This window comes from Trichechus manatus, unplaced genomic scaffold (assembly GCF_000243295.1).
Source record: "Trichechus manatus latirostris isolate Lorelei unplaced genomic scaffold, TriManLat1.0 scaffold00202, whole genome shotgun sequence".
Lineage (NCBI taxonomy): Eukaryota > Metazoa > Chordata > Mammalia > Sirenia > Trichechidae > Trichechus > Trichechus manatus.
Genome location: NW_004444138.1, coordinates 1,629,729 through 1,650,093, shown reverse-complemented (window position 1 = coordinate 1,650,093; position 20,365 = coordinate 1,629,729). Strand labels below are relative to the sequence as shown.

At 35.3% G+C, this 20,365-nt stretch overlaps 1 protein-coding gene across 5 annotated transcripts in view; it reads left to right on the top strand.

Annotated features, from left to right (window-relative positions):
* Window positions 1–20,365, top strand: part of BRWD1 (bromodomain and WD repeat domain containing 1) — a 128,884-nt gene that overhangs the window by 66,109 nt on the left and 42,410 nt on the right. For all 5 annotated transcript variants that reach the window (XM_023742147.1, XM_023742148.1, XM_023742146.1 and 2 more), the window contains exons 21-29: window positions 1,164–1,295; window positions 6,273–6,364; window positions 7,895–8,084; window positions 9,480–9,605; window positions 9,709–9,816; window positions 13,984–14,108; window positions 14,792–14,874; window positions 18,827–18,938; window positions 19,567–19,628. In XM_023742147.1, the coding sequence (XP_023597915.1) occupies window positions 1,164–1,295; window positions 6,273–6,364; window positions 7,895–8,084; window positions 9,480–9,605; window positions 9,709–9,816; window positions 13,984–14,108; window positions 14,792–14,874; window positions 18,827–18,938; window positions 19,567–19,628 (1,030 nt within the window). The remainder of the gene's footprint in view (window positions 1–1,163; window positions 1,296–6,272; window positions 6,365–7,894; window positions 8,085–9,479; window positions 9,606–9,708; window positions 9,817–13,983; window positions 14,109–14,791; window positions 14,875–18,826; window positions 18,939–19,566; window positions 19,629–20,365) is intronic.

The window sequence follows — 20,365 nt, the reverse complement described above, 5'->3', positions numbered from 1 at the left end:
GGTTCATTTTTACTGTTTATCTTCTTTTTCCTGAAGTGTTTATTCAAATCTGTTGCCCATTTTTTAATTGGATTATTTGTCTTTTTATTATTAAGTTGTAAGAGTTCTTTATATATTTTGTATAAAAATTCCTTTATCGGCTATGTGATTTGCAAATATTTTTTCTGTTTTATGAATTGTCTTTGTTTTCCTGATGGTGTCCTTTGAAGCACAAAACGCTTCATAGCCTTGTTAGCTATCAGAGCCTTCAACTTGATTTTTCAAAAATAAATAATGTTTTGCCAGATTGTCTTGTTCCTCTTTGTGATAGCTTTGGTTCACCTGTATTTACTCATTACTAGTCATAGAACACATTAATATGAGTTTTGCTGTAACAAAAATCGCTTGTGACAAATTAAGGAACACAGAGTTCGTTTTAAGGTCATCCAATGATATAATAATGTTGAAATTATAAAAAACAAATATCAAACAGGTGGTGCTGAGGAGGAAATTGATCTGTGCATCAGCTTAAGGAATATGTGCTTTCACTGAGTGATATTACACATATGACTTTGGTGTTTAGGAAATGGTGTCCCCCACCCCCTTTTTAAAATCAGCCTAGCCTTTTCTTTGGCTGATTTTAAAAGATTATTTAAATTAAGTGTTTTGATAATGATACTGAAAATATTTAAACAGTGCTAACAAAACAAGTCGTCCTAAACTTAATTTAGAACCTGGAAATTATTAGGGTTAATATTTGATGGTTATTTCAGATATTTCTCTATAACTATGTATACAAATAGTGATATATTCTTTAAGGTAGGTTACTGCATCATAAAATCTAAGTAGATATTTTTCAATTCTATAATTTACATTTTTAAAGTGACCTTTTTTTGGTTATTGTTATTTTCCTTCATTCATGGTAAACCAGTTAAACTCAGAACGTTAATTGGGAAAATGGTTATCTGTGTGACATTTCTCATGCTTTCTGAGTACCTTAAAAGTAAAAATATACCATGTTTGATTTAATAGCATATGGCAAACATATTATTTGTTCAGGAATATTTTCTTTAGGCTTTTGTTTTGCTTAAAATCCTTTTGGCAACTTGATAGAATACCCATTTTGTTGAATATTCAACTTATTTAGATGTTGATTTTAATCCACATATTTCTTTATGTTTCAGTCTGATTTGGTGGTTTTGAGATCGCAGTCTAGGCAAAGAACATGTAGACGTAAATATCCAAATTACGGGAGAAGAAATCTTGGACGAGTTGAGTCCTCTTCTGGAAATGAATCTTCAAGCTCTGTAAGACGTGTAAGTGGTATAACATTGAAATATATAACATAGTCTTAAATGAATTTGTCTTAATTCTTTACTTTGAATCTCCCCTGAAACTATGTGAAAATATTATTCCATAGAGATAAAGGTGACATTTCAAATTTTGAAATTTTTAAACAGATTTTAACAGCTATATTGAGATATAGTTTACTCAACATAGAAGTCAGTGATTAAAGTGTATAATTTAATGGTCTTTAGTATATTTATAGAGTTGTTCAGTCGTTACCAGTATCTGATTTCAGAACGTTTTCATCACCCTCGAAAGAAACCCCATACCCATTAGTAGTCACTCTGCAGCATGCCTTCCACCCAACCTTGGCAACCATTATTTTGTAGATTTGCTTATTCTGGACATTTACTATAAATGGAATCATGCAATATGTGAATTTTTGGTGCCTTGCTTGTTTCACTAAGCATGTTTTCAAGGTTAATCCATGTTTTATAGAAGATATCAGTTCTTTTTTATTGTCCAATATTTCATTTCATTGTATTATTGTGTTCATTTATTTGATTTTGTTTTGTCCATTCATCAGTTGGTAGATATTTGGGATGTTTCCACTTTTGGGCTATTAAGTATAGTGCTGGTATGAACGTGTGTACAAGTGTAAAAGTTTTTGTGTGGCTGTATTTTAATCTCTCTAGGGTATATTCCTAGGAGTGGAGTTGCTGGGTCTTATGGTAGCTCTATGTTTAACCATTAAGTGACTGGTTTCCAAAGAGGCTGCACCGTTTTATGTTTCTACCAGCAGTATATGCGGGTTCTAATTTCTGCACATCATCCCCAACACTTGTTGTTGTCTTTTTTATTATAGCCATTCTAGTGTGTATGAAGTGGTCTCGAGCTGAGGTTTTGATTTGGGGTTGTCTAATAAATAATGACATTGATCATCTTTTCATGTGCTTACTGACTATTTGTATATCTTTGGAGAAATATTTATTCAAATCTGTTGCCCATTTTTAAATTGGGTTATTTGTCTTTTTATTATTAAGTTGTAAGAGTTCTTTACATATTTTGAATAAAATTCCTTTATCGGCTACGTGATTTGTAAATATTTTTTCCGTTTTATAGATTGTCTTTGTTTTCCTGATGGTGTCCTTCGAAGCACAAAATTTTAAATTTTAATGAAGTATAATGTATCAGTTTTTACTTAGTTGCTTGTGCTTTTGGTGTTGGGTTTAAAAAGGCATTGCCTAAGCCCTTGTTTGACTTTCAGTAATCATGTTTAAGTTATTGGTCTTTATTTTGATTTTTGTGTGAAACCAGTATTTTTTGGAAAAGAGCATTTAGAATTTAATATTAGAATGTCAATATTTTTTAATTCACTGTTATGATGAGGTATGAAATGTTCCATAGGGGTACACGATAATCTTAGCTGCTGTTATCGTCAAAAGTTATGTTCATTTAAACTATTTTGTTTCATATAATGAGACTTTACATTTTTTCTTAACTATAGTATATTAAACATATTTTAACCCTTAGTGATTTTGGGTAATTATGATAAACTTTATTAGCCCCTTAGAATAGCATGATGAAGTATGTTACCCACTTTTTCTTCAGTTTGTCTATCAGTTGATAAGTTAAATTAGGAGATTATAACGCTGATAACTCATTACCTTAAAGCTCAGTGCCACCTGTAGATGTTACTGAATGTTTAAGCCCCTCTGGCTCACCTGGTAGGAGTTAGGTAGGTGGATAGAAAGCTGTCTGGTCACAGAGTGTATTACAAACTCTTGTCACTCAGAAGGCTGTTGTACCTCACAACTTCCATCTGCTCCCAACAATTCTGAGTGCTCAGCTCTCACATTATTCTTCATTAATACCATTGTGTACTTCTCAAATCATTTCGTCATCTCACCCACTGAGGATTTTTTTTGGCAGGGAGACTTTGTGCTGAGATTTGAAATTGAGCTGTGAGAACAAATTCACCTTGTAATGAATCAGCTTGCGCCCCCCGTCCGCTCAATCAGTATAATTCTGCAACAAATACCATGGGTCATTTCTGTATGTTTTTAAGCCCTAGTCAAGCTGGACTCTGAAGAACGGGGCATCAGGATTGGAGGTAGACTCATTAACAGCCTGTGATAATCCAGATGACACAACCTTGCTTGCTGAAAGTGAAGAAGACTTGAAGCACTTATTGATGAAGATCAAAGACCACAGCCTTCAGTATGGATTACACATCAACATAAAGAAAACAAAAATGCTCACAACTGGACCAATAAGCAGCATCATGATAAACGGAGAAAAGATTGAAGTTGTCAAGGATTTGCTTTTACTTGGATGCACAATCAACACTCAAGGAAACACCAGTCAGGAAGTCAAATGACACATTGCATTGGGCAAATCTGCTGTAAAAGACCTCTTTAAAGTGTTAAAAAGCAAAGATGTCACTTTAATGACTAAGGTGCGCCTGACCCAAGCAGTGGTGTTTTCAGTTGCCTCCTGTGCTTGCGAAAACTGAACAGTGAATAAGGGAGACCCACTGAAGAAGAATTGATGCCTTCAAGTGATGGTGTTGGTGAAGAATGTTGCATATACCATGGACTGCCAAAAGAATGAATAAATCTGTCTTGAAAGAAGTACAGCCAGAATGCACCTTAGAAGCAAGGATGGTGAGATGTTGTCTTAGTACTTTGGACATGTTATCAGGAGGGAGCTGTCCCTGGGGAAGGACATCATGCTTGGTAAAGTAGAGGGTCAGCGAAAAAGACTAATAAGACTCTCAACAAGATGGATTGACACAGTGGCTGCAGCAGCAGGCTCAAGCATAACAACAATCATGAGGATGGCACAGGACAGGGCAGTGTTTCATTGTGTTGCACATAGGGTTGCTATGAGTTGGAACTGACTCGATGGCACCTAACAAGAACAACAGTAGTCAACCTGGACACAAGTTTTATCCCCGCTTTCTTTCCACATTATGGCTCACTACTAACCCCCAAGCCATCCTTTTCATTCCTTTTCTCCCTTTCTGGGTTTACGATGCATCTAGAATCCCCTCATCTGTATGTTTACTATTTAAGGCACATTTTCATTTTGAAGCTTCTATAACCTGTGACGAAATGACAGATCTACTCAAAATTTGCCTGCTTATCGGTATAATAGAAAAAACACTAAGGTTAGAGTAGAATTCTCGTCTTGAATCTGGATACTATAACCTACTAGCTCTGACTTTTAAGATCTCTGAGCCGTGGTTTCACCATCTCTGAAGAGGGGATAATATAATTTTCCTCATAGGGTCATTGTGAAAATTAAGAATTTCTTAATTTATTAAGAAACTTATCTGTGAAATGTTTTATAGATATATATAATGTCCACCATAGTTTGTAAAACATTTTCACTTTGTTTGATTTCAGTGCATCTAATCTTCATAGCAAAGTCTTGGTAGCCTATTATATTGTGTTCCCTTTTACAGATAAGCAAAATGAAACTCAGGTTAAATGGCTTATCTAGCGGCTCACATGTAGGAAATGCTGGAGGCCGAATCACAGCTTCAAAGCTCGGTGTTGTCTAGTATTAGATTACTTCCTCTAAAGGCCTATTTTGTCTCTATGTGGCATGGCTACATAGGATTTTCTTTTTGATATCTCTTGTGATTTTCTTCCCCTGACATCTTTATGCTGGACTTTTTAATTTTTTTCCTTCTGCTTATATACTTCTTCTAAAGGTTCTGTAACTTCCAGTGTATGAACTAAGGAATTGGATAAGTTATTAGCAAAGAGAGAGTCTGGTTTTGGGAGACAGTTGTCCCCTAGTGAGTAAAATTTATATATTTTAAAAAAAGAATTATTTTTGTTATTGTTGTTGAGAATATACACAGCAAAACATACACCAATTCAGTTTTCTACAAGTACAATTCAGTGACATGGAGTACATTCTTCTAGTTGTGCAACCGTTCTGACGCTCCTTTTCTGAGTTTTTCCTCCTCCATTAACATAAAGTCACTGCCCCGTACGTTTACTATCCAGTGTTTTGAGTTGTTGTTGTCAGTTTGATCCCGTGTAGATAGATCTTAAAAGACTACTACGCTCAAGGGAGGTAATTCTTTACTAGTTAAGCTAAAGTATTATTTGGTTTTAAGAAGACTTTGGGGGATATTTTTGGTTTAAGGTTTAGATTATCTGAGGGCAGTAATCTCAGGGGTTGACCTGGCCTCTGTGGCTCCAGAAATTCTAGAGTCCATGACAGTTTGAAATTTTGTTCTGTATTGTTTTTCTCTATGTCAGGATTCGTCTATAGAGTCTTTGTGGTGATTGCTTTTTAGATACAACACCATAAGCAAGATCCCTGAAAGATAAATTGAACTTACTAAAATGAAAGACTTCTGGTTTGCAAAAGACACTGTTAAGAGAGTGAAAAGACAATCCATGAACTGAGAGAAAATATTAGTGAAGCACAAGTTTGATAAAGGATTATTATATCTAAAATATACAAAGAACTCTTCAACTCACCAACAAGAAAATGAACAACCCAGTTAAAAACTGGGCATAAGATCTGAACAGACACCTCACCAAAGAAAAGTGTATAGATTGCAAATAAGTATATGAAAAGATGCTCAAAATCATGTCATTAGAGAATTGTAAATTAAAACAGCAATAAGACACCACTGTACACCTATTAGAATGATTAAAATCCAAAACACAACCTGTATTGACTTTTTATTAAGGTCTCTCAGAAAATGACCTATCGTATCATTTTCTTTTGCCGACAGTGATACTGTTAAGTGTCACAAATATTCTCTGTTGCTTTTGACCTTTATAAGAAAAAGGAGGTAGTAAATGAAGTTTCCTTTTCATTTTAAGTGTATCTAATTATGTTTTTATTACCTGATTATTATACATATTTGTTAGATGATTTAGTCTTCAGTGATTTGATGACAATATTTAAGTTCTTCTTAGCTTGCTTTATTTAGCCTAAGGGATCAGGATGATTTTTTTCCCCTCACAAATTAGGAGACTTCCTGTGATCAAAGTGAAGGTTCTTGTTCTTCCGAAGAAGAATGGAAAAGTGATAGAAAAAGTGAAAGTGACAGCGAAAGTTCAAGGTATATGTTTTCAATTGCTTTGGTTTTTTAAGCATTTTAGTCATAGCCTTGGGTGGAACTGTACATGAATGGCATTTAATATGGAAGAGTGTGCAACTGTGGAAAAAATTAACATTGACTTTTTAGTACATTTAAAAGGATAAAACTAGCTCAACAGCTATTTCTGTAGAAAATACTTCGGAGATTTTTAGCTGACTATAAGCATTTGAGCCAACAGTGTAAAATGTATACTAGAAGTATCAATTTACTCTTGGTACTACATTTAAAAAAGAGTAATATGGAGCCCTGGTGGCGCAGTGGTTAAGAGCTATGGCTCCTAACCAAAAGATCAGCAGTTTGAATCCACCAGCTGCTCCTTGGAAACCCAGTGTGGCAGTCCTGCTCTGTCTTATAGGGTCACTATGAGTGGGAATTGACTCGATGGCAATGGTTTTATCCAAAGTATACGTGATAACACCATCAACATATTTCTGAGACCTAAATATTGTGGGATCAGGTTGCCAGTATTTGTTCCTCATCTTAGTAAATGTCACCTTCGTCCCTGGCTCAGGCCAGAGACCTGGGCATTTTTCTTCTCCTCTGTATACAACCTGTCCATCACTACCTCTAGAAAATTCTTCCTAAATATCCTTCAAATTGTCTTATTTCTGTCTCCCTTAACTGCTTTCCTGGTCCAAACCACCATATTATACTCCCTGCTTTCTTGTCTTTTTTCCTTTCATTATAATTAGGTGCTGGAGTGCTTTTTAGAGCACAAGTTTTCTTGGAGTTTATTATATAATTTGCTGCTGTTTTAATTTTTAAGAAGCTATTTTTCATACAAATACTTTTCCAAGGGTGTATGTGTTTCAGAGGTAAGAGGTGTGTTGGGAGTGGGGCCAAGGATGGTCCAATAGAGACCTTTATCATATTTTTCTGGGTTTAGTAAAGCTAGTAGTGAGTCAGGGACTAGTTTTCTAATTTCCTGTTCGACTCAGATTTTACTGCGGGTTGTGGGTGAGGCTAGCCCCTTTCTTGGATTTTCTGTCCATCATATGAAGGAGAATCCTCTTGTGTTGGGAAAAAGCTTTGCCCCCTTACAGTGTTCTGTTTGATGTGGCTATGCTTCCCTTGGGCTTCTAAGTGTGTTCACTGGTTTGTGATTCAAATTCATGTTTCTACTCTATACTTCAGCCTCCTTCAAAATATGGACTCCTAGGGTTCTGCATGATCTCTACCCTTTCCACAGCTCTTCACTTTAGTTTCTGAAAGGGGAGTTGTTCGTTGGCTCTAGATTTTGTATCCATCAAGTGTCATCTATTTTATACTTAAAAAAAAAAAAACAAACAAATTCCTCAGGCTTACGTCAGTGAAGGTTTTTCTGTTTTTAAATGATCTTTGCTCATTTCAGTGTTTATTGGTAATGAGGGCAGGATCCTTCCTGGGATCGCCCCTTCTCTTTTCTTGCTCCTTCCTCCCCTTAAGGTTGTATGATTAACTTGCTTGCTAAGATTCGTGCTCTGTACAATTCAAAACATTCTCCTTTTCTAGTGATTCTTCGTCTACATATTCTGATTGGACAGCTGATGCAGGCATCAATTTGCAGCCTCCCTTACGAACATCATCTCGTCGACGAATAACCCGATTTTGCAGTAGTTCAGAGGATGAAATGTCCACTGAGAATTTATCTCCTCCAAAAAGAATACGAAAGAGAAAGAAAGAAAGAAAGCCGAAGGAAGAGGTGAGAAAAATATACCTTTAGAAAACATCCATTTATACTTTTATAGAGGTGTCGCTTTTCCATGTTTAAAAACTGACATCTTTGGGAAATTTCCAGTTTTGTTTCTTTATTAACAATGTTATGTCAGCAGGAGTCAAATGTAAAAAGCAAATTTATTTTGGGAAAAGCAACTTGTTTTTAACACTCTTTCATCACCACTGCTCTGAGTAGTGGGCTTTATAGTGATATGTTTTCAAATCTGAAAATTAAAGGGAAAGCTCTGTTTTCCTGAGAATCCCAGTGTAACTCTAATTTTTTCCTGTCAATTTCAACACCAAAAACAGACTTCAGGTCATTTTAAGGTGCTTTCTACTTGTTTTGTCTGTTATTGCCAGATTTGTCATTTTCATTTTATATATTTTATCTTCATACTTTTCTCCTGATTGTAATATCTTCCCTATTCCTTTATCACGTATACAGTGTATCATATTTACACGTATCTCATATGTAGGCAGTTGTCTTTATTTAAAGATGTTAAGTCTTTGTATTAGTTATCTGTTGCTGTGTAATTAGTCACCCTGAAACTTAACTGCTTAAGATAATGAACATTTACTATCTCAAGTTCTGTTGGGTCAGGAATTTGGGAGCAGCTTAGCTGGGTGATTTAGACTCACGGTCTTTTGAGGTTGCAGTCATGATGGAATCTGCAGTTGCATTCATCTGAAGGCTTGACTGGAGTTGGATGATCTGCTTCCAAGCTTGCTGTTGGCTAGTGACCTCAGTTCCTTGCCACATGGTCCTCTCCATAAGTCTGCTTGAGTGTCTTTATGGTAGCTGACTTCCCCAGAGCAAAGCATAAGTCCTAATGTCTTTTATGACCTAGTCTTGGAAGTTGCACGTCGTTTCTTCTGCTTTATTGTATTTTTTAACAGTGAGTCACTAAATCTAGCCCATACTCAAGAGGTGAGAATTAGGCTCCACCTCTTGAAGAGGAGAAGAATATCAAAGAATTTTGTGAACATATTTTAAAATTACCAGGGTCTGAAAACCTGAGATCGAGAGAGAATCCATGAGATAATTAGTCTGTGGTCAAATTCAGAGTGGAGTCTTGGCTAAACAGGCTGTGCGGTGAAGAGAATTTAGGTTAGAAATTACCTCTGTAACAAGATGTTAAGTGGCATGAATAATCTATTAGAAATTCAGTAGATGATGCTAGGATAGTGCTAGGTTGATTTACAGTGCTTTTTTAAGTGATATATTCCTGTGTAAAATTATCAAATATGTATGCTGTTTAAAAACTAATCATTAGATGGTTATGTCAAGAAATAGTCATCTTGAATGGTGAAATTTGTTTTTCAGACAGTGCATATTGTCTTCTTTCTACTGTATTGAATGTTATTCTCTTCCTTTTGGCAGAATTTGCGGAGGATGACTCCGGCAGAGCTTGCAAACATGGAACATTTATATGAGTTCCATCCTCCAGTCTGGATAACTGACACTACACTTCGAAGGTCTCCTTTTGTTCCTCAAATGGGAGATGAGGTGAGAGTAATAAAATTAAAAAATTTGAATATGGAATATAAAACAAAATTTATATTGTTGTTCAGCTTTTTATTAATTTTCAAATGTTTCTTCCCTTTTGTAGGTAATATATTTTCGACAGGGTCACGAAGCTTATGTTGAGGCAGTCAGAAGAAATAACATTTATGAACTGAACCCTAACAAGGAACCATGGAGAAAAATGGATCTCAGGGTAAGATGGTGATATTAAATCATCAAACATTTAGCATATATATATAGGTAAATTATTTATGAATCCATTTAAAAACCCATTGGGAGCACATTTCATTACTATCTTCCTATTAATTTCCTACTGACTTTTTTTTCCCAGCTGTTAACTGCTAAACTTTAAGATTTGGTGGGAAGATGTATATTGATCAGTGGACAGTCTTCATGTATTGCAGATTAGCATGTAAAATGTTACGTGTAACGACCCAGAGGCTCTTAAGAAAGCAGCTTGGCAGTATATGTCAGTAATCTGAAAAATGTTTATTCCCAACACAGATTAAAAAAAATACAAACTGGAAAAAAGGTTTAACCTCATGCATAATGAAATGAGGGAATGACTTTACCTCCCCATATTTAATCAATTTTGTTGCAGTTTTTTTTAAAGAAATATGTTACCGTGTTTAAGCAAGTGGCAAAGATTTTAGTTTGTTGAAAGTTGATAGGGTGCACTGAAGTAGTTCAAGCTTTCTAATAGAAATTGAAACAAAAATATTTAGATTCTTTAAATTGATGTTTTTTACTTCTAGTAATTTAGGAAACAACCAGAAGTGCATGTAAATTTATGAGCCAAGGTTGTTTGATCTCACTGTATATAAAAACAGAAGGTTGGAAAAAAAATCCAAATATCCCATGGTAGGAAATGAATAAAATCACGGTGCATTCGTACTATGGACTACTGTATAGCACCTGCCATGTAGTTGACACTTTTTAAAAATATTTGTTGAATGAATGAAGGATAGACTTTCACACTGTCTTACTAAAAGGAAAAATTGGATGTGAAATCCTGTTTGTGTTTATCATAGCAAATTCTAAAAGATACATTTAGTTATAAAACCAAAAGAAAGAAATCAAAATTTTAATGATGATTTTCTGTGGAATAGCATTAGACATGATTTTTATTTTATGTTTCAAATACTTTCAGTTACTTTTAGAAGATGAAAAAAATACTGATTATTTTACCAAAGATAGCTGTTCTTAACATCTGTATTCAACTTACTGGCCCTATTCTATGAATTTGGCTTCATATACTTTGAAGGATTTGTTTATAACGTCTGTTTCACTTACCATTGTGTAAACTAAATACGTAGCAGTTTGGCACATAATTATAAAAGCATGTTTTTGTGGAATGAATAAATGGATGAATGATTCATTGTATTCTAAGTGTCAAGGAAACATATTAAGGTGGGAGGGCTAATTATGGCACATCTATGTGATGGATAGTGCATCAAGGTAGGGACCTTGCAAGATAGGGATTTTCTGCTGTTTACTGTTATCCCTACTGTCTACTATAGGTCACGGCACATAGTAGATCCTCAAATATTTATAGAATGTGTTAGGCAGAAATTTTAATAACTTCTTTTTTTTACTGTACTTTTAAAGTGAAAATTTACAATTCAAGTTAGACTCTCATACAGAAATTTATACATACGTTGTTACGTGACTGTAATTGTTCTCCCTATACTGTGACAGCACACGCCTCTTTTCTACACTTGATTTCCCATGTCCATTCAACCAGCTCCTGACCCTCTCTACCTTCTCATCTCACCTCTGGACAGGAGCTGCCCATTTAGTCTCATATATCTACTGGAGCTAAGAAGCACACTCTTCAAAAGTATCATTTTATGTCCATAGTCCAGTCTAATCTTTGAAGAGTTGGCCTGGGGAATGGTTTTAGTTCCAGGTTGACAGAGAGTCCAGAGGCCATGCTTTCTGGGGTTCTTCCAGTCTCAGACCATCAAGTCTGGTCTTTTTACTGGAATTTGAGTTTGGTACCCTGCTTTTCTCCTGCTCCATTAGGGACTCCCTGTTGTGTTCCTGTCAGGGCAGCAGCCGGGCGCTATCTAGTTCTTCTGGTCTCAGGCTGATAAAGTCTCTGGTTTATGTGGTGCTTTCTGTCTCTTGGGCTAATACTTTCCTTGTGACTTTGGTATTCTTCATTCTCCTTTACTCCAGGTGGTTGGGACCAATTGATGCATCTTAGATGGCCACTCACTAGCTTTTAAGACCCCAGACGCCACTCGCCAAAGTAGGATGCAGAATATTTTCTTAAAAAACTTTGTTATGCCAGTTGACCTAGATGTCCCCTGAAAGCATGGTCCCCAGATACCCGTCCCTGCTACTCTGTCCCTCGAAGTGTTTGGTTGTATTCAGGAAACTTCATAGCTTTGGTTTAGTCCAGTTGTGCTGACTTCCACTGTAGTGTGTGCTGTCCTTCCCTTCACCTAAGATAATTCTTGTCTACGATCTAGTCAGTGAATAACCCTTTCCCTCCCTCTCCTCCCCACCCTTGTAACCATCAAAGAATGGTTTCTTCTGTGTTGAAACCTTTTCTTGAGTTCTTATAATAGTGGTCTTATACAATGTTTGTCCTTTTGTGACTAGTTTCACTCAGTATAATGCCTTCCAGATTCTCCATGTTATGTTTCACGGATTTGTTGTTCTTTATCGTTGCGTCGTATTGTGTGACTATACCATGATTTGTTTATCCATTTGTCCGTTGATGGGCACCTAGGTTGTTTCCATCTTTTTGCTGTTGTTAACAGTGCTGCAGTGAACATGGGTGTGCATAGGTATTTACTCATGTGATGGCTCTTATTTCTCTAGGATATATTCCAGGGAATGGGATTGCTGGATCGTATGGTACTTCTACTTTTAGCTTTTTAAGGAAGTGCCACATCGATTTCCAAAATGGTTGTAGCATTTTACATTCCCACCAACAGTGTATAAGTGTTTCCGTCTCTCCACAACCTCTCCAACATTTATTATTTTGTGCTTTTTGAATTAATGCTAGTTTTGTTGGGGTGAGATGGTAAGTCATTGTAGTTTTGATTTGCATTTCCCTGATGGCGAATGATCGTGAGCATTTCTTCATTGTTTGTGAGCCACCTGAATGTCTTCTTGGCAAAGTGCCTGTTCATATCATTTGCTCATTTTTTAAATTGGGTTATTTGTCTTTTTGTTGTTGAGGTTTTGCAGTATCTTGTAGATTTTAGAGATTAGACATTGATTGGATTTGTCGTAGTCAAAAACTTTTTCCCAGTTGGTAGGCTGTTTTTTGACTCTTTTGGTGAAGTCTTTTGATGAGCGTAAGTGTTTGGTTTTTAGGAGCTCCAAGTTATCTAGTCTGTCTTCTGGTGCTTGTGCGTTGTTACTTATGGCTCGCATTATGTTTATGCCATGTATTAAGGCTCCCAGCATTGTCCCTGTTTTTTGTCTATGATCTTTATCGTTTTCGATTTTATATTTAGGTCTTTGATCATCCATTTTGAGTTAGTTTTTGTGCATGGTGTGAGGTATGGGTCTTGTTTCAGTTTTTCGCAGTTGGATATCCAGTTATGCCAGTACCATTTGTTAAAGAGACTGTCTTTTCCCCCGTTAATGGACTTTGGGCCTTTGTCAAATATCAGCTGCTCATACGTGGATAAATTTACGTTTGGATTCTCAATTCTGTTCCATTGGTCTATGTATCTGTTGTTTTACCAGTACCAGGCTGTTTTGATTACCATGGCAGTATGCTAGGTCCTAAAATGTGGTAGTGTGACGCCTCCTACTTTGTTCTTCTTGTCTGGGGCCTCTTCCCTTTCCATGTAAGTTGGTGGTGTGTTTCTCCATCTCATTAAAAAATGCCATTGGAATTTGGATCGGGATTGCATTCTATCTATAGATCCCTTTGGGTAGAATTGACATTTTCACAATGTTGAGTCTTCTATCCATGAGCAAGGTATGTAATAACATGTTTTAAAGGATATTTATGAATAAGCAAAAGGCTTACATTATTTGATTGTATAATACAAAACTATATAAATAAAACTGTGTTTATACGAAGAGAAGAAAGCGAGATGTTGAGCTGACTGGTGATTTGTGTTTTCCGTTTTAAACTTTTGTGGTGTATTTTCTAAAGTTAGTGTATTTTCTAAGTTAGAAACTGTTTAAAATGTCTGTCCTCAAAAATATGTAAAGATTAATTTAGCAAAAACAATTGTAATGAATAGTATATGAAACTTGTCTGCTGTCTTGGAAGACTAAATTGGGCGTTGGCTTAATTTGGCAATATGTGGAAAGTTATTGTCTTGAGTAATTGCTCTAATTTAGCCATTCTGAATGTTTATTTTTTCAAAAATGTCTGTTAAAGGATCAAGAGTTGGTGAAAATAGTTGGAATACGGTATGAAGTTGGGCCCCCTACACTCTGTTGTCTCAAACTGGGATTTATAGATCCTGCGACTGGAAAACTCATGGACAAATCTTTCTCTATTAGGTATGTTATTACTTTTTTCAATGGGATTATCTAAACTGAGATGTTCCATCTTGTTGATAAGTATACCCTTTCCGTTTAGCTGCAGGGTAAATGGGAGAGCACTGTGGACAGCGTAAGATGTAGATTGAAGTTTTGATCGATAAGATCCCTCTAGAAGGAAAAATAGGGGTGCTACAGCAACAATAAGGCATTCCCATGTGTCTTTATACATTTTTCCATGCCACTTTAATGTGTGAAGAATTCTGACTTGTGGGGAAGTTGTTCTGCTTCTGTTTTTGAGAAAATGTTAAAATACGTAATTTGCTAAATTTCTGCTACCCTGTATGACAGTCAGCTGCCACATGTGGCTTTTGAGCCCTTGAAGTGTGGCTGATGCAAACTGAGATGTGCTGTAAGTGCGTATATTAGATTTTGAAGAGTTAATATGAAAGAAAAAAGAATGTAAAGTATCTGATTATTTCTTTTACATTGATTAATACTGAATTGATAATATTTTGAATATATTGGGTTAAATAAAATATATTATTAATATTAATTTTACTAGTTTCTTTTTACTTTTTTTTAATGTGGCTAATAGAAAATTAGAAGTTACATGTGTGACTCCTGTTTTTCTTTTGAACAGTGTTGCTCTAGACTATAACCTGCTGTACAGTAAGTTTAATAATCTTTTCATTTTTGCTTAGATATCATGATATGCCTGATGTTATTGACTTTCTTGTATTACGTCAATTTTATGATGAAGCAAGACAAAGAAATTGGCAGTGTTGTAAGTGTCTCCTTATTAATTTTTATATATTCTTAAAAATTAATCTTTTATCGGCCTAATCTTTGGTTATGGTGCTGTTAATTTTGGTGTATGCAAACGTAAATTCTTGGGAAGAAAATAATATGAAGTCACTGATAAGGGATTGGTACTTTCTCCTTCTTAGACTTTTTAGCCAAGCAGCGTTTCTTTTGTTTTTCTGGTATATGATGTTTAGAAAAAATTATTGTTTACTCATTGACTTTAGGCTACACTAGACTTTATTCTTTTCAGACTTACTAGTACTGCATTATTTCCAATTATCTATAATGTAAGTGACAGTGGTATAATTTACAAACTTTCGTAATATCTAAAGCAGTAGGAAGGTTGAAAAATTGGTGAAAATTTCACTCCGAAAGTCTTTTGTATACTAGAATATTCTACCTTTGCTGTCATACTAATCCATATTTAAATGAGGTGACTTGAGAAACCATTTAGAAATACAAAAGTCACACACACTAATGCTTTCATCTGATGAGAAAAAATAAAATTGCCTCATTCTAAGTACTAAAGTACTTGAATTTGATTTTCATGGTAACTGTTTAAGGAGGGCTTGCTTGTTTTGGCCTGTATAGGTCATTGATCTCTTTAGGATAAAATTGATGACTGTAATAAGGAAAGATAATACCAGTTAAGAACTGTAGTACCTGTTTCACAGGTGTACGTATGTTACTCTTCAGTATGGAATGCTATCCAGGGAGCTCATGTGTTGAGTTTGACTTTAGTATGTAGAATAGTATTGTTCATTCTACTTTCTTCAATTCTTGGTCTCTTATTAGAAATACTAAGTTTTGTCTAGGCTGTATCATTTAGTGTACACGTTCTTAAATAATATTAATGCCTCATCAGTAAACCTGCTTCATCTCTGCTGTTTTTTTCTATGAAGTACTTACAAATAAGTAAATTTTAGATAAAATCTCTAATCATCCCCTCTGAAAATGAAAGATTGTTGGAGAGGGTGGCTCTCTTTTAATACAGACTATTAACGGTGTGCATAAGTACAGTAATCAGGATTATTTGGGAACCAGAGGCAGAGAAAATTTTTCTTGAAGAAAAACATCTAGCCTAAAAAAGAAAAAGATGACACAGCTGGAATACGTGGGAGTTACCAAGTCATATATCCTTCAAGTCCCAAAGAACTTTAAAGCTTCACATGTTCTATGTTTTTTGAACCCCAGTGAGATGTAGGTTGTTGTGAGCTGCCGTTGGGTTGGCCCCTGAGTCGTGGTGACCTGATACATAACAGAATGAAGTGCAGATTAGACCATTTTGATCCGTAGGGTTTCACTGACTGATTTTTGAAATTGCCAGACCTTTCTTTCTCGTCAATCTCAGTCTAGAAGCTCTGCTGAAACCTGTTCAGCATCACAGCAATACGCAAGCCAAGTTACATGCTCTCATTTTATTCTGGAACAATTCTATTTTTAATTTTTTTTTTAAAACTTATTTCTCTACAGCTAAACTGTAGAGATGGATTCTCTATCAGCCCTTGTAATTTAGTGGGTTTCTTTTTACTTTTTGTGGCTGAGAAATTCCTGTACCACATCTTCTATACAAAGTCTTAATTCAGTTTTTACTCCCTTATAATTTTGATCTACCTTTTCACCTGGAGTTTTGAGCAGTGCAGCTAGAGGGAGTTGCTTGTATCCGTTTTGACTGTGTAAAGTGTTGGTCTTGGACTGAAGAAATATTTTTATCTAAATTGAAATTACCTTCTATTTTTAGATAAATAGGGAAGAAAATAATATGATTATAATCAGTTATAATTAATGTTTCTTTTAAGTTATTTATATTAGAGAATATGACAAAATCATAGTGCTATCTCAAGTTATTAGTATATGCTGTTCATATTCTCTTTAGAAAGAAAGATTTTTGTCTAAATTTGAAGTTTTGTTTTGGAATATTGTTAGATCACATTTTATTTTATTTATTCTTTTTTTTTATTGGACTTCAGGTGAAGGTTTACAGAACAAATAGTTTCTCATTAAACAGTAGTACACGTATTGTTTTACAGCATTGGTTAACAACCCCACGACATGTCAACCCTCTCCCTTCTTGACTTTTTTTTTTTTTGTTGAAAATATACATAGCCAAAGATAGACCATTTCAAAACTTTCTACATGCACAGTTCATTGACATCGTAGATCACATTTTAAAGAAATACCATCAAGAGTAGGATTTTACTAATGGTACAGAGACGAGTAGGAAGTTTGAGGCTTACTCGTTTCTAGTGATTTTGACCATATACCTGTAATGACTACATCTTTTCCTTCTCACCCACGAAAGTTTTGCTTTTCATAAATTTGAAAAAAATGTTAATGACTTCAAAATATGTAGCTGTAATAGCTGTGGTATTGTTATTTATTTCCAAACTTTTATAGAATTCACTGTAAGTATACTTTATCTAGTCAAGACTATTTACTGGGTATTTTATTATGTTATTTTTCAGGGGTGGTAGAATGTAGCTTTATTTTTGTCAGGTAATTATTTCTGTAAAAGTTTCTTTGAGGAGAGAACTGTTAATCTACCAAAGAATCATTAAGGCTTTTTGGGTGACTTTGTTTGTTTTGTTTTGAAAAAGGTGGGATCAGTGGGAAGGAAAGGAAGTGGTCATTATAGCTGTCTTTTTTTTTTTGTAATACCTTTAAAACAAAGATTAAACTGCAGCTTCTTTCCCTGATAGAAGCGTTAGGTTTAGTTGTAGAAATCTACATAATCTAAAGCTAGTTGAAGTTTTCTTCTTACATTTTTCTTGGCTTGTTTAGAAGTCCTCCTAAAATCTGCTTTTCCAGCTTTTATATGGTAGTGAGGTTGTGGGATATGTGCATGTTTATGTCATTCTTTTAAATAATAAACATGTAAACTTTTTAGACCTGATTTTTATTACAGTGATCTTAAGAGTCAATAGCGTTTTATGTGGAGAGATTTTTCATAGTAACAATTTAAGGAATTACAGTTGTTTTATCTTCAGCAAATGTTATCTATTGGATAAGTATGCGTATTTAATGTACTTATATTAAACAAGTATGTCAATAGAATACATAGTATTGTAAAAGATAAAACTTGTGTTATACTTTGTTCTTTGTTTCATGTTATAAAATGTAATTGAACTTATGTGGGGATAGGTTTTTGAACCCTCTAAATAATGAAACCTAGTCATAAACTGTTTTATTCTCTTATGTTTTATGGCTATGTATCTTCAGTACTAAATTGCTGAGTGCAATCATATATCCTTTATTACATCTATTTTAACACAAGACTCACGGGGAGCGAGGAAGGATGACTTGTTTAATATAAAAATATTCTTTGATTTCTGTTTTGTCTGTACAGAATTCCCTTGCTATCCGAAAGTAGAATGTTCCTATGAAACCTTTTGTAAGCTGAAATGGCGTAAAGCGAAGAAGCAATTACCATTAATTCATATGGGAAAAATTTTTGAGTGTTCCCAGACCCAAAAAATAACCTACCAAATCATACGAAATAACACATAAAACCTAAAACAACTCTAACATAAGTAAAAGCAGTAATGATATGGTGAATACACAGTCTGTAAGAAGTAGAAATAATGTACGTACATTCTAGTTTCACTACCACAGTCGGGAAGACAGCACCCTGGAACGTGGTGGTGCTGATGATGGTAGGCCCGGTAGCCTAGCTAGCAGTGGCACATGGGGCTAGGTTGGAGGGCCACACGCACTGTCTCTTTAATGGCTCGCTGCACAACAGATGCTGAATGCTATTTCTACTTTTGGTACTATATAGGTAGTAATGTAAGTCTTTTCATAAAAGGAAGATGTTGCAAAGCAAACTTCGGAAAAGCAGGGGATACCTGTATTGTGGTATTTTATAAATTAAAAATCTTAATAAATGTCAGATGTTACTAAACACGTCTCAGAGTTAATTGTTTCTCTTCTAGGTGACAGATTCCGCTCTATAATTGATGATGCTTGGTGGTTTGGAACCGTGTTAAGTCAAGAACCCTATCAACCACAATATCCTGATAGTCATTTCCAGTGTTACATTGTTAGGTTGGTATACAGATGAAAATAGTCATCTACAAACATTTGTTCAGTGTGGCAGGTTGTTGTATGAGTAACTAAGACATTTCAGGTTAAAAACAGCATGAATTGATCTGTCATTAAGTCAAGTCAGTGTGAGCTCTGAAATGTCTTTCAGGCATTCCCTGAGTGCTCCCCTTGCTTCAGATTCTGCCCTCTTTGCTGGGATTCCTTCTGTAGCCTCCTAACATTTCCTCTACCTAGTACTGTCAGGGTCAGAGTTCAGAAACAGATATTTTATCATTTCCCTTGCTCAAAAAAATTTTTAATGTCCTTCTGTTGGCTGTGGAATAAAGTCCACGTTTTGAAGTATGACACTCAGTGCCTTGACATTTTGTCTTTGACTGTGTTCTTCACTTGCCCTGGGTACTGGCCCCACAGGATTTCTGGTTTTGCCCTTGAACCTGCCATACGTTCTTTATACTTCTTATAGTGTACCTTAAAAAAATTACTCTTAGTATTTAAAATTTCAGCGCTACATCTGGTTAATTTTCACATTTTGTATCATTTTGTTTACTCTTGTTAATGGATACCTATCTATTAGCCACAGTTTGTCCTTATGAAAGGCTAACCAAACTCTCTCTTTTGCGTTTATCAGATGGGACAACACTGAAATTGAAAAACTTAGCCCATGGGACATGGAACCGATTCCTGATAATGGTATGTAAAATTAATTGTTAACTAAATGAAAATATTTTATCTTTATGTAGTTTTCATTTTATGCTTCAGTAGTGTACATGTAGCACATTTGTGTCCTCTGATAAACGTTTTCCAATTATCACAGCAACTGTGAGCTTTCTAATAGAAGTCAACGGAATTATGTGTGTCTTGACTCGTTAATTCTTGTCCTGAGAGTCCATCTTGATGCTGTATTTCAGCAGCCTGCTGTCATTTCTCATTTAACCCTGCTTTAAACTCTCATCGATCTCCTTCATGTGGCCTCCACTTCCTTTTCCTTATGGTTACTCTGTTACCCTTGTTCTTCCTTTAAAGAAAAGATCTAACTTTGATTTGTCTGCTGCTTTACATCAACGTGTTTGTCTTACTATGGGTTGTCTGTTCCTTTCCTCAGAGACATAGATGTCTCTTACAAAGCCAGCCTTTCCTCCAATGCTTGCAGTCCTACTGCTTTTTACTTTCTGAAGGACGTGGTACTTAATACTTGACTTCATTTCTCCATCAATTTTAATTTCCTTCTTCCTTACTATGGCCAATTTTGAATAGGTCTCCAGTAACTTAGGAGCCCTGGTGGTGCAGTGGTTAAGAGCTCGGCTGCTAACCAAAAGGTCAGCAGTTTGAATCTACCAGCTGCTCCTTGGAAACCCTATGGGGCTGTTCTACTCTGTCCTATAGGATCGTTACGAGTCAGAATCGACTCAGTTGTTTCGGTTTTCCAG